Here is a 14,286-nt window from a genome sequence, read left to right on the forward strand (position 1 = left end):
TGCTAAAAAATAATATGCACTGTTACTGTATAAATTACACAGGCAGGGAAAGGATTAATACTGGGCGTGATCAAAGGGGTTAAATGTATGCCTGTGTGCTTAATCGCTCTGTGTGTGTGTGTGGGGGGGGGGGGGGGTTTGTGACAGGCACAGAGATCGGTGAGCTTAGCTGAAACTGCAGATCTCTCCCTGCCTGTCTGAGAGAAGATCCGCCTGCTTTGTTTACATAAGCAGGCGGGTCTTCTCTCCGTTTCCCGGACGATCGTGGGAGGAAGGCGGCGATCGCTGCCTCTCCTCCCGTGGCCCGCCTCCCTCTATGTCTAAACACAGTGGGAGCGCGGCTCCGGCGGGGCGCGCGCGCTGCTGAAACCACATGCACTCCAGTCACATAGTACTACGTGACTGGACGCAGCCGAGCCGTCCTGCCACAGTAAAAAGCCGGTGGGCGGTCGGCAAGTGGTTAAACGGCTGCTCAGTGTGCAAGCAAGAAGAGGCTTGTGGGTTACTAGAGAGAAAACACAAGTGCCATCTAAGTATAGCACATCAAGTGATTTATTGGCAAGAGGTATATAGGTACTGACAATTAAATATGTGATTGAGCGGCTGGTAAGGATGTGCTGACATCCACCGGTCAGGGGGACGTGCTTCACAGGGCTATATATGTTCTATCACATATTTAGTTGTGATTACCTGTATACCTCTTGCTAATAAATCACTTGATTTTCTACACTTAGATGGCGCTTGTGTTTTCTCTCCACTAACTCATATTTGGGAGTCTCCTTATTGGAGCACATATAACACCGGCTGAATTACGGGCAGGTGTACCTGGAGGTAGCCCATTCTTTCTTAAAGCGGAGTTCCACCCTGGATTTTTTTTTTTTTTTTTTAATACCCCCGGGACAGTCAGGGCTAGTGCATTCCACAATGGCTAGCCTCTGATCTGTCCCGGGTTGCACTTACCTGTTAGGACAAATACTTACCTTGCAAACGTCTTGTCCAGCGCTGCCATCTCCGATGTGGGCAGCTTGAAGCCAGCGAGATCCCCTTCGGCGTCTTCTTCCGCCTTCTTTGGTCCCACGATGCACTGCACCGGCCCCGACGTCACTTCCGGGTCACGCGCGTCATCCCTCTACAGCTTCTGGGCATGCCCAGAAGCTGTTTAGAAGGGGATGACACGCGCGACCCGGAACTGACGTCGGGGCCGGTGCAGGCGCAATGATTCCTGGGAGCTATGACGTTCAGCTCCCAGGAATCATTGCAGAGCCAGGAAGTGACGACGGGCCACGGCCGAGGAAGGAGGAAGAAGGAAGTAAGGTAAGTATTTTTTCTTCGCTACGAGGTAAGTAAAAAAAAAAAAAAATATGCGATTATCCATTTCTTTTTCAGGTGACCCGGAGCGAGAAGATGGAGGTAAGTATAAAAATAGGGTGGAACTCCACTTTAAGGGTGCCTGGGACACACTAGAAGCCCAGCTAAAGGTGTCCAGTGTGCCCCTACAACTTTCAATGCTGCTGGCTCCTGCTCTCTCATTGCTGCTTCTCTGAACTTCTGGTCTTCACAGGAAAGCATTAATAGTGCAGTCTTCATCCAGTCTGGTTAGATTGGAGAAGGAAGGAGGATGGAGGAGCCGGGGTGTGTCTTGCTATCCTAGGCTACAGGGCTGTGTGTTTTTATATTGATGACCACAACATAGGGAGACACAATTCCAGTCCCCACATGCAAGGGTTGCTTCATAGGATGCTGTAAGAGAAAGGAGCCTCCCTGAAATGAGAAACTTGGGGCAGTGGTCATGGGACCAGCTTGAAATGTAACATAGGCAAAGAATCAACAATTGGGAAGCTGCATACTCAGTAAGTGATTAAATCAGGTGTTAAAAATGCCTAAAACTAATTAACTATCCCATTAATGGCTTAAAGTTGTTTTAAAGACTCAAGGTTTTTTACCTTCATGCATTCTGTATCCATATTATTTATTATTTTATTGCTTAAAATGTCCAAAAAATTGAAACATAGTAGCAAAATAATTTTTTACATGGGTTATGTATGTATTATATATGTGTATTATGACTTTGCTGTGTAAACAACCAGATTGTTCCTTTTTGTGTTATTTTGCTACTATGTTTAAATTTTTTGGACATTTTAAATGATCTGCAAAAATAGTGAAAAACTATCAGCGCAATAATATAACAAATCAAAGGTGCTAACTAACAGTGATCAGCTGCAAACACTAATTGTGATCCCACTGCACAAACCATGAATAAAAAATAAAAAAATGTGTTGCGCTAGATCATATAAAAATAAACAAATCAAAACGTTATGGGATCATCTGAATCACGTTTTGATTTGTTTATTTTTATATGATCTACCGCGACCCATTTTTTATTTTTTATTTTAAATGATCTATTTAATAAAAGTGTATTTTTTATTACCCCTTTACAATATTTTTTGACTTCTACTTATAGGTCGCTATAGTCCCACTCAGTGGGGAACTTGTCTTTTTTGCCAGCTCAGAGAGGAATCTGTCTGCTGATCTGTTGGGCAAGTGGATGGCTGGTCCATGTCTGCCCTGCTTATGCAGAGTGGACACAGACACAGCCGGCTCTCCTCTGTGGGTGGACGGATTACCGCCTGTCCGCTTACCCCCGATTGCTATCCGATCTGCTAAACAGATGGGGAACAGAACCCCATCTGTTTTTTTCAAATCGGATTCAATCGGATTCAAAGTTGGTGGATGTAAACGGACACATGTTGGTTTACATCCGCTGCTCTATAGTGGATAATTAAGGGTCTGATCAGGTCTGCCTGCAAAACTGACATGCGGACCCAATAAGAACGCCCGTGTGGAAAGGGCCCTTATCAGTATCATGTTACACGTGGGATTTTTGAATTTGTTTTTAACCACTTAAGCCCCGGAAGATTTTACCCCCTTCCTGACCAGGGGGTATTTTGCGATTCGGCACTGCGTGACTTTAACGGGCAATTGCGCGGTCGTGTGACGCTGTACCTAAACGAATTTGATGTCCTTTTTTTCCCTCAAACAGAGCTTTCTTTTGGTGGTATTTGATCACCTGTGCGATTTTTTTTGATCATGCGCTATAAACAAAAAAAGAGTTTCAATTTCACAAAAATAACAATATTTTTCAAATTTTTTTATATGAAATCCCCCCCAAAAAATGTAAAAATCAAAATTTTTTAACATTTTAGGCCAATTTTTTTTACCATATGTTTGTTAAAAAAAATCGCAAAAAGCGTATTTTGATTGGTTTGCGCAAAAGTTATTGCGTTTACTAACAAAGGGAAAGATTTTTGTCATTTTTGTTGTTTTTTTTTTTTTAATGTAATGGCGGCGATCTGCAAATTTTTTTTTTTTTTTTGCGGGACTGCGGCGGACAGATCGGACCCTTGACTGACATTTTTGACACTTTTGGGGTTACCAGTGACATTACTACAGTATACATATGCACTGTTACTGTAAAAATGACACTGGCAGTGAAGGGGTTAACTTTATTGGAGAGGGAGGGGTTAAGTGTGTCCCTAGGGGCGTGTTTCTAACTGATTGGCTGTGGCTACTAGTGTAAGAACAGAGATCAACGGTCCTACATAGTAGAACCGTATGATCACTATTCTTACACAGGGAAGAATGACAGGCGGCATTGTTTACATTAGCCGCCTGCCTTTCTTCCAGTGTAACGGAAGATCGCGAGTGCCCGCCGGGCACACGCGCGGGGGAGTCTGTGACCGCGCGGGAGCGTGCCTCCGGCGGCGCGCACTCGCTCCCAAAACCCTTACAGGCTAGCGACGTAGTACTACGTCGCTTTGCCTGTGAGGGGCTGACCGCCGACGTAAATAGTCGTGCGGCGGTTGGCAAGTGGTTAATCTGGTATGTTATCTTTGTATGGTGCCTAATCTAAGAAGTCTGTATTTCTAAGTAGTGAATATAACCGTATTTTTGCAGCCTCCGCCACCACTTGTAAAAGCGGTTGATTTAAGTAAAGACAAGGACTCCACAGTGGAAAAGTCTAAAGCAAGCAGTGAGAAAGTTAAAGTTTCATCTAGCCGGATATGTCGCCCGTGGAAGTCGAAGGAAGAAATAGTGAAGACCCGAATTCTGCGCCCAGACGGAGATGACAACGACAGTAATAAAGAGGTTTGTTCTAAATTAACACTTTATAAAAATGCCCTTGTGCATGGTTTTCCACACTATAGGAGGTGCATTAGTGTTGGTACTGGTCCATGCTATAGGTAAGTATTGTAGTGGAACATGCATATTGTCGAAACCATCCCTTTTTTTTTTTTTTTTTTCAGCTGACATGGTAGCATGCAGGAATGCTTGCATAAGGCTAATAAGCGATTCCATTGTTCTCCTTCCCTCTTGTGTATTGACTGATCAAGCTCTTGCTTTTTTTTCGGAGTGCCTTAAATGAGTCTGGTCCTTGCATGTTACTGCTCTTCCTAGGAGGGAAGGGGGTAGCCTCTAGCAGTACCAGGACAGGTTCATCTAGCACCCAGGGCAAGGTTGCGGAACTTTGCCCCTTCCCCACTGCTAATGCATGCCATAGAATGGGTTTACTGCCCCTTTACTCAATTGTGGCCAGGGCAGCTGCTTGTCCTGGCCTTGGCCTCTAAGTAAGCTTGCTGACAGCTTTGTTGATTTATCCAAATATGCTCATATAGACCTCAATGTACACATGTGTGAGGATTTTGTTGTATGGCTTTTCTATATATTTGCGTTTGTATAAAAAACGATTCAGTTTGTAAAGAAAATGCAGTGTGCTTTCTCTGCATCAAGAATGCTAATTTTGTTTGACAGCCGAGACTCTGCATGTGCTGTTAATGCAGTGCAATGCTGCCAATCACCTGTCCGATCCCGGCTTTACAAATTAGTATCGTATTTTCCAGCGTATAAGAGGATTTTTTAACCTCAAAAAAATCCCCCAAAAATGCGGGGGTCGTCTTATACGCCGAGTATAAAAGTCTCCAAGGTAAGTAAGTGTAATCTCTCAAAAAGCGCTGGCTGTCTGTGCCCTATTCATCTCCAGGGTACCGTAAGTAAGTATTACCGGTAGATTTAATCTCTCGCTGGCTGTGTGTGAATCCTGTACCGGTATATATACCGTATGTACTGTAGCTTCAGCTACATACAGTGTACCGCACTGAGCCAATTGGATTGGTGGAGTCAGAGAGAGTAACATCAGCTCGCCTCTCTGACTCCGCCAATCTGAGCAGGCTTTGCATTCAATAATAGAATACATCGCTCACCGCGATTGGCTCAGTGCGGTATACTGTATGTAGCTGAAGCTACGGTACATACGCTATACCGGTACAGGATTCCTGCACAGCCAACGCCTTGTGATATATAAGAGATCTGAGAAATCTAATGTTTTTCAGTGGTGTTGCCTTGCTTCGGAAGATGCATATGGCGAGTATAGCCCAAAACCTATATTTTAACTTGAAAATTAGGGGGGTCGTCTTATACGCCGGAAAATATGGTATCTGAAAATAGAACTAAAGGCAAAACTTTTTTTTTTTTTTTGAATAGAGAAAGAGAGGGCTATAACCCCTTTCTTTTTTTTTTTTTTTTTATGCCATCTATGTCCCATTCAGGAGATTTCCTTTTTGCTTTCTGTCCCATAACCAAAACAGGAAGTAACTGGGAATCCCTCTAATGTAAGGTAAGCCCTCTTTGTCACCAGGATCACTAGAATTAGAGTCTCCATTAGAAGATCTCCTTTCTAATCCTGTTCTGGTGACAACTTAAAACTTGGGATTTACTTTTGGCGCTTTTCCACTGCATGGAACCGAACGGTTCGGCTCGCTTTTGTGCTTTTCCACTGCTGGTACTGCATGGTATGGTGTAGGAACGGTTCGGTACGGTACGGCGGCGCTTTTCCACTGCATGGAACCAAACGGTACGGCTCTCAAAAACAGTACCACCTCGATTGTGGTTCCAAGAGGTGCCATACCGGTACCATATCCCACAATCCTTTGCATGCAGTCACTACTAGCCACTGATTGGTCAGAGAATCGTTGTTATCCCACCCACTTAACTTTAGTACTACTTTAGCGGAAAAGCAAACCATACCGTACCGTACCGAACCGTTCCAACACCGTACCATGCGGTACCAGCAGTGGAAAAGCAAACCGGGCCAAGCAGGGTTGAGTAGAGCCGAGCCGGTACTTGCAGTGGAAAAGTGCCATTAGTGATACCGGTAAAAAGGAGAAATAGAGGGGGCAAAGCAAACACCTGGCTGTCTCTATATAGATTGGCAAAGGAAATGCAAAGCATTTTTGTACCAGACAATGCCACTAGCAGCTTGGTTATATAAATTAAAATGGGTTACTACTCCCTGCTTTTGAGTGTGATGAGTGTTTCTGTAAATTGGAACTAAACATTTATCCTTTACCCCAGAAGGCAGTGGTAAATCACTTTTAGCTTCCAGTGAGCTGAATTCAGTTATTTAAACCGTTTGATCTTTGTGCTTATTGCAGAATGTATTGCCAACTGGACTGAACAAGCAGCGCCTTTTAGCGTTATTGAAGGGCTTTGGAGAGTATCCAACAAAATACAGGTAAAATATAGCACATTAATTTGTTTTGATTGTAGTTTGTGAATAAAAAAAAGGTGAACTTTTTTAGTCCACAAACAAGTGGTACCTTCCTAAACACTCCGATTAGTTACTAGCTTTCCATTGGTAAAAAAAAAAAAAAAAAAAGTCCAAGCCTGAACTGTGCGCAGAAATGCCTGTACAAGGCATTCAACACCCAAAAGATGACCAAAGATGCTCAACTCAAGTATGCATGGAACCTTCTATTGTGTACAATGATTGTGCATTAGTGAGTTATTTATTTGCTGATAAGTGGAAGTGATTGTAGGGCCCCTTTCATATGGGGCACGGAGTGCCCCTGCTCAGCGGGGAATCTGACCGCGGATCCCCACTGAACAGACAGAGATGGCTTGTCTGTGTCCACTCCGCTTATGCACAGCAGACACAGCCTACTGTCCTCTATGGGCAGTCGGATGTAAATGGATCGCCATTTGATCTGATCCGCCATCTTTCTGTTTTCAGCGGATCGGATGTCGGCCATTCTATAGAGGACAACGGATGGTCCGAACAAGTACACCTGACAGGTGTACCTGATTGGGGATATCCGTGTGAGAGGGGCCTTAGGGCTTCAATTTTTTCTTTTCTAGACGAACAAAAGATCATACTTACCTGCTCTGTGCAGTGGTTTTGCACCAGGCAGCCCTGATCCTCAGGTCCTCTGCTGGCACTCCTGGTTCCTTCTCTTTTCTGATTCCCCCTTGCTATGGGAGCACGCATGCGGGCTCAATCCCAAGCCGCACATGACATGTCAGATTTAAATTGCTGTCTGTGAAAGAGACTCCCAAATTTCTGTCTCCAGAACAGTAATAGAGGGGAAATCTTCCAATGGGGATTCTAGTTCTGGTTGCAACCAGAGATTTTCTTTCTTTGAAGGGATTTCCTATCATTCCCGCCCGCAACCCGCTCCTGCTGTGATTGGTCACAGCAGGAGCCAAACAGCAGGTCCGATGGACGTAATGTCCACCAGGACCCACTGATCAGTCTCAGGAGAGGCAGAGCTATGTAAACAAGGCAGACCACCGTTCTATGAGAGGGGAAGACCGAGATCTTGCTAAGCAGAAACACAGATCTGTCTTCCTCCAGTCAAAGCATTCCCCACACAGTTAGGAAGCACTCCCTAGGAGCACACTTAACCCCCTTTGATGACCCCTGATGTTAACCCCTTCCCTGCCAGTGTCATTAGTACAGTGACAGTGCATATTTTTAGCACTGATCTTTATAATAAGGTCACAGGTTGCCAAAAAGTGTCAGGTGTCCGAATTGTCCACAGCAGTGTCACAGTCCCGCTAACAATCGCTGATCGCCACTATTATTCGTAAAAAATAAATAATTCAATAAATATATCCCATAGTTTCTAGGCGCTATAACTTTTGTGCAAACCAATTTACGCTTATTAGGATTTTTTTTTTTGGGTATGTTTAATAGCATAAAGTAAAAATATTGTTTTTTTTTATTATTATTTGTTTTTTTTTTTTTTATAGAACAAAAAATAAAAACTGCAGAGGTGATCAAATACCACCAAAAGAAAGCTCTATTTGTGGGGAAAAAAAGGACATCAATTCTATTTGGGTACAGCGTCGCACGACCACGCAATTGTCAGTTAAAGTAACGCAGTGCCGTATAACAAAAAATTGCCTGGTCTTGAAGGGGGTAAACCTCTGGGGTTGAAATTATTAAAGTTAAATAAAAAAAACAAACATGTTATACTTACCTGCTCTGTGTAGTGGTTTTGCACAGGGAAGCCCTGATCCTCCTCTTCTCCGGTTCCCCGCCAGGCTCAGGTACATATTTGGAGGGCTGGGGGGCTTCTACACAGAGAAGGTTTTTTTTTTTTTTACCTTAATGCATAGAATGAATGAAGGTAAAAAACTTTAGCCTTTACAAACACTTTAAGCCACAGGTGTCAAACGCAAGCCTGCGGGCCGAAAGAGGCCCCCCCAGGCCATTTCACGTGGCCCTCGCACTTCTCCTGCAGCTGTGGCACCCCCTTGTCTCTGCCCCCACATTGTCTCAGTAGTTGGCAGCAGAGAGGACAGAACTCCTTTGCTAGATCCTGTGATTCTCTGTGCTTCTGCAGAAAGGCTTGTCCTTGCCCACCCCCCTTCTCAAAAGTCTGCAGCAGAGAGGAGGGCAGAACTCCTCCTACAGATCCTGCACCTCTCTGTGCAGCCACAGCACCACCATGTCTCCCCGAAACATGTAGTCTGCTTTTGGCGTTCTTTCCTCCCTAAACATCTGGCCGCCTCACTATCACTCCGGTACTGTAGAGTGTGGACACTGTCTTTCTCTTCACTGACTCCGGCTGCCTGGTGACGTCATCTTCCGGCGCTGCTGTGGACCCACGAGAGCAGGAGACGCCGGTGCGCTCTGAGGATGTTGCCGGTCATTCTAAGCAAGCACCTGTGATTCATCTTTTCGATGCGGGATAACCCTGCAGGCTCTCGCCTGTGATGTGGCATCCCTCCGGTTGTTCTTCCCCCCCACCATCACCAGGCTCAGCTCCACCTCATCCTCTATTAGGGGTGACATCTCCTGCTTAGCACAGTGTCTTCAACATTGGCTCCCACTCAGGGTACTGCATATTCACTTATGCTATTTACATGGCAGTGGTGGCCAGTGTTTCCTATCCATCACTTGGAGTTTCCTGTTATGACGTCTTCAATAAACTGACATTTTTTACCCCAAATTTACAAGCCTTGTTTTCTTTGTCTGGGGGAGCGCTTTTTATCTCATTTTTGTTGTTTGTTCCGCCTTGTCTCTGCCTCCCCTGGTCTCAGCATTCAGCAGGCTCTGTAAGCTGACTCCAGCCCTCCTCTGGTCTCCTCCTCCAGACCTTGCACTTTCTTCTTCCCAGATCCACCCGCATCTTCTTCCTGGCAGTAGTAAGGGGATGCATTGTGATGGAAGGAAGGGTGGGTGACTCTTGACTTATGATGGTGGGGGGGCTCCTGACATCTCATATAAGGGTGTAAGGGGGCGTGCGGTGCTCTGGACATCTAATCTTACAGATATAACCAACCCTTTGAGAGCAACCATAATGCTGATGGGGACCACGATGAAATTGAGTTTGACACCCCTGCTTTAAGCTGTCTTTTGGGTTTCACTATGAATATAGTCACTCACCAGAAACCACTGCAGTCAAAACTCTCAAGCAGGATACTTTGGAGATTGAGGACTCCTATCATAATGTTTCGGAGCACCTGGTTTTTAGGGTGTTCTATGAAAAACAGAACAGCCATGGCGGCATCCAGAAGTGCCTACTTTATAGAGTAAGTGTCAGGTGTATAGGTTTTCTGTAGCCATAGATCTATTTTATAGACTCTGCTTTGTAGAGGTTTATTAGCTGTGTGTGTAGTGTGAGTGTTACTCCATCTAAGGTTAAACTATCAATTCTCCTTAGGATGTTTATCTGGCGCTCACTGCTCCAGCTGCCAGAGAACCATGCAGCTTTCAGCAGCCTAACCGATAAAGGCACGCATCCCCAATACCTCCAACTTCACCAGGAATACCCCATCAAGAGCAGGAAGCTCCTGAGAGTACTACAAAGGTAAGCAGGCTTTGCGGAACCCTGACACGGCACTGCAAGTATTTTTTTTCTTTTTGCAAGTTAGAAGGCAGCTTGAGTCTGGCACATCTCAACTATGGCTGCTACTTAAAGCGAAGCTCCACCCAATAGGGCAAGCTTGGTTTGTTTGCACCCCCCCCCCCCCTCCACTGCCAAAGTTGGCACTTTTTGTGGGGGGGGCTGGGTACCTGGATTTGACAGGTACCCTGTCCCACTTCTGGCTAAGATTGCCACAACGATCTTTGGCCCCTCCTCCTCCCCCCCCCTCCCTTCCCTTTACCAGGGTTATGACTGAAGCCATCAGCCATAACCCGGTACTTTTTTTTTCTAGCCGCCAATCCTCTTTCTCATAAAAGCGATCTGAGTGGCTGATTAGCATCTGGATCACTTTTAGAAGCAGTGGGAGGGGTTACGCAGCTGGTGACAGAGGTAAGGAGAGACCAGACCAATCTAGGAGGACCAGAGGGACCTCTGGCCTAGGGCGGAAGTAAACATTTTTTTTTTTTTTAAGCATAGGATCATTGTTATCTCTTTTTTTTGTTTTTCTTTGATCTGACAGTTTTAAAGGTAGAGGAAATATTGATCTTTCCATAAAGAGGACCTGTAATCCCTTATTTCTATCACAAGTGATGTTTACATTCCTTGTGATAGAAATAAAAGTGATGCAAAAAGAATAAAGGGACAGGGTACAAAAAAAAATAATAATAATATATATATATATATATATATATATATATATATATATATATATTTATATATATATATATATATATATATATATATATATTTATATATGCACATAGGACGCGCACGCATATGTAAACGATGTTCGCACCACACGTGAGGTTATTACAGGGAATATTATAGCAAGGGCAATTCTAGCCCTAGACCTCCTCTGTAACTTTAACCCGGTAACCTGTAAAAAATTTTATAGCGTTGCCTATGGAGATTTTGAGTATCGTAGTTTGTTGCCATTCCACAAGCGTGTGCAATTAAAAAAGGTGGCATGTTAGGTATCTATTTACTCAGTGTAAAATTATCTTTTATATTTTACCAAAAAAGTGTTTTTTATATTGTGTTTTCTTTGCATTAACATTATTTAAAGTATATTTTTTCCAAAAAAATTGCGTTTGAAAAACTACTGCGCGAATACCATGAAACATAAAAAATTGCAACGATCGCCATTTTATTCTCTAGGATCTCTTCTAAAAGAGGGGGTTCGCAAATCTTGCAAAAAATACTGATTTTTACTTGTAAACAAAAAGTGCCAATGTGTAGGGGTTTAACTAATCTTCAGGCCTAAAATGTGCATTTTAATGTGTGGAAAAATATGGAAAAAAATGTTTTGGCAGTGTAAGGGTTAAAGAACACATGGAGAAATCTGCACGTGTGACCGTGATGTATTTAATATTTTTTTATTTCTAAACAAGTTTCTGTGATTTCCTTTGCTCCCCAGGACACTTTCAGCCTTGGCTCACTGGTCTGCGATATTTGGAGAGACGAAATACTTACCGCTGATGGCCTTCCCGTTTGTCAAGCTTTTTCAGAACAATCAGCTCATTTGTTTTGAAGTTGTGGCTACTGTCATAAGTAAGTTGTTTTTCTATGTGTGAAAATATATTTTTTGTTTTTTTTAAGAAGGTGACAGTGTGAACATGTAGCATTCAGACTTCTGTTCTTCTGATTATAAAGCCAGCAGTGTCCTTCCAGTTGTCCGGAAGCTACAAGGATCAGTATGTAGGGATTGTCCTCCCAACATCTGGAGGGACTTGCATTGACCTAGCCTATGATAACCTGTCATGTTTCTTTGCAGCTAACTGGTGTCAGCATTGGTTCGAGTACTTTCCTAATCCACCAATCAACATCCTTGGCATGGTTGAGAATGTTTTAGTGCATCACGACAAGGAGGTTCTTCAGCATTTTGTGAATTTTGGAGTCACATCCCAGGTAACAGGTCCATCCTCTGTATAGTTAGCTCTCAAAGTCAGCATTGTGTTTGTAGTTTGATTAACCAGTTACGGGCCCCTCCTGTGTGAACCGCCATAGGGTTACGTCGGTCGCGCGCCTGGTGCTGGGGGGCGAGCGCACATGACCAACTAGGCAGCGGGGATGCCGATGCACGGGACCACCCGCGATCGCTCCCCGCTAAGAGAGAAGGACGGGCAGCTTTTGTACAGTGGGGATCGAGATTTTTTCATCTTTCCTTGGCTTCTTTATGCACATTAATACAAATTTTTACCTGGGGTGCCCAAACTTTTGATCCCCACTGTAAACACAAGCTGACCGTTCTTCTCTCTGAAATGATCACAGAGTGCCTGTGATCCTTCTATATAGGATCACAGGTCTCTATGGTCATTTCAAAAGCCCATCCCCCCACAGTTAGTAAACATGCCCCTAGGCTTACATTTAACCCCTTGATCACCCACTAGGTTAACCCCTTCCCTGCCAGTGTCATTATTACAGTAACAGTGCATATTTTTAGCACTGATTACTGTAGTAATGTCACTGGTCCCCCAAAAAGGTCAGTTAGAGGTCCAATCTGTCCGATCTAAAAATCGCAGCTTGCCGCCAGCACTAGTAAAAAAAATATATAAATAAAAATAACTTAAATCTTTCCCCTAGTTTTGTAGACACAATCAATTTCGCGCAAACCAATCAATAAGCTTATTGCGATCTTTTTTTTTTTTTACCAAAAATATGCAGCAGAATACAAATTGGCCTAAAAGGATGAAAACATTGGTTTACATTTTTTTTTTTTTTTTTTGGGAATGTTCTATAGCAGAATGTGAAAAATGTATATATTTTTTTCAGAATTGTCGCTCTTTTTTTTGTTTATAGTGCAACAAATCAAAATCGCACAGGTGATCAAATACCACCAAAAGAAAGCTCTTTCTGGGGAAAAAAAGGGCATCAATTTTATTTGGGTACAGCGTCACAAATTTCTGTTAAAGTAACGCATTGCCTAATCGCAAAAACTGGCCTGGTCAAAAAGGGGGCAAATCCTACCGGTCTAGAACTGGTTAAAGTGATATTGAACCCTCAGTTTTTTTGCAGTCACTTGGGGTACATTTACATTTATGGTGTAATAAGACTGCGTTGGTCAGCGTATTCCAGGGCATTCCCACTGCAGGACAAGGCAAAATTCCTCATCTCCTACCTGGCTGGTCCATACCACTGAACTGCAGTGTGTGTGCTGGAAAAAAGTACTGTATTAAGGCGCTCCATTCAGAAGTTTGCGCGATTTTACAGCGATTAGTCGGGCGACAATCGCGACAAAATCGCACCGCGATTGGGGTTACATTGAAAGTAACGGGAACCGCAAGCGTGTCCCATGTTTTGTGGCGATTCGGAAAGGCGGGCAGAATAGCAGCAATTCCCCCTGCGAATCGGAAGGCCTAGGTGTGAATGGAGCCTAAAGTGGTTGTGAAACCTTACATATACCTAGTAAAGTGACTGGCTTCAGGGCATACACTGAGCTGAAACAAATCCTCCTACGTAAGTTGTACCTGTTTATCTGCAGTTTTCTCTTTTCTAAAGCCATTCAAAATGTATAAAGCTTGTCTGAGATGTCAGAATAAAAGGGGGCAAAGAGGTGCTGATTGGAAGGAAGGAACACCCCCACCTCCCTATTCACGCCAAACACAGGAACAGAGCTGAGGCTGCCAATTACAGGCTGTGTGCTGGAGCTCCCTTCTGTCACCTTTTTTTTTTTTTCTTGGTGCCCGGATAAATTGTCAGAAGTGATTCATGCTGATAGCAGAGGAAGAGGTAGCAGTCCAAAAATAACACTTAGGTGTCTATTCATGAAACCGAGATGGGCTCTGGATTGAGACAACTACACACTATAGAGGGATATGCTTTGCTTATATTTCATGTCTTAGGTTTACAACCACTTTAACTACTTTTTTTTTTTTTAGCGCAGTGTGACGCAATCCACCACCTAGTACCGCCCTGCGGCCAATAGCATTTAATAAAAGATTGAAGAGAAGAATTTGAATAAAGTTGGCTTTATTGACACATGTCCAAGTACAATGTACAGCAGGAAAAATGTAGATGCGTTTCACACATAGTGAACGTCTACATTTTTCCTGCTGTACATTGTACTTGGACGTGTGTC

General features: G+C 43.7%; 1 protein-coding gene across 1 annotated transcript in view; it reads left to right on the plus strand.

Annotated features, from left to right (window-relative positions):
* The window catches only part of TBC1D31 (TBC1 domain family member 31), a 93,881-nt gene that overhangs the window by 43,935 nt on the left and 35,660 nt on the right, over positions 1–14,286 (plus strand). Inside the window, exons 8-12 of the mRNA XM_082259631.1 lie at positions 3,955–4,146; positions 6,489–6,568; positions 10,005–10,151; positions 11,626–11,759; positions 11,983–12,116. Of these exons, the coding sequence (XP_082115757.1) occupies positions 3,955–4,146; positions 6,489–6,568; positions 10,005–10,151; positions 11,626–11,759; positions 11,983–12,116 (687 nt within the window). The remainder of the gene's footprint in view (positions 1–3,954; positions 4,147–6,488; positions 6,569–10,004; positions 10,152–11,625; positions 11,760–11,982; positions 12,117–14,286) is intronic.

The sequence above is a fragment of the Pelophylax lessonae genome, assembly GCF_965119305.1.
Source record: "Pelophylax lessonae genome assembly, chromosome: 5".
Taxonomy (NCBI): Eukaryota; Metazoa; Chordata; class Amphibia; order Anura; family Ranidae; genus Pelophylax; species Pelophylax lessonae.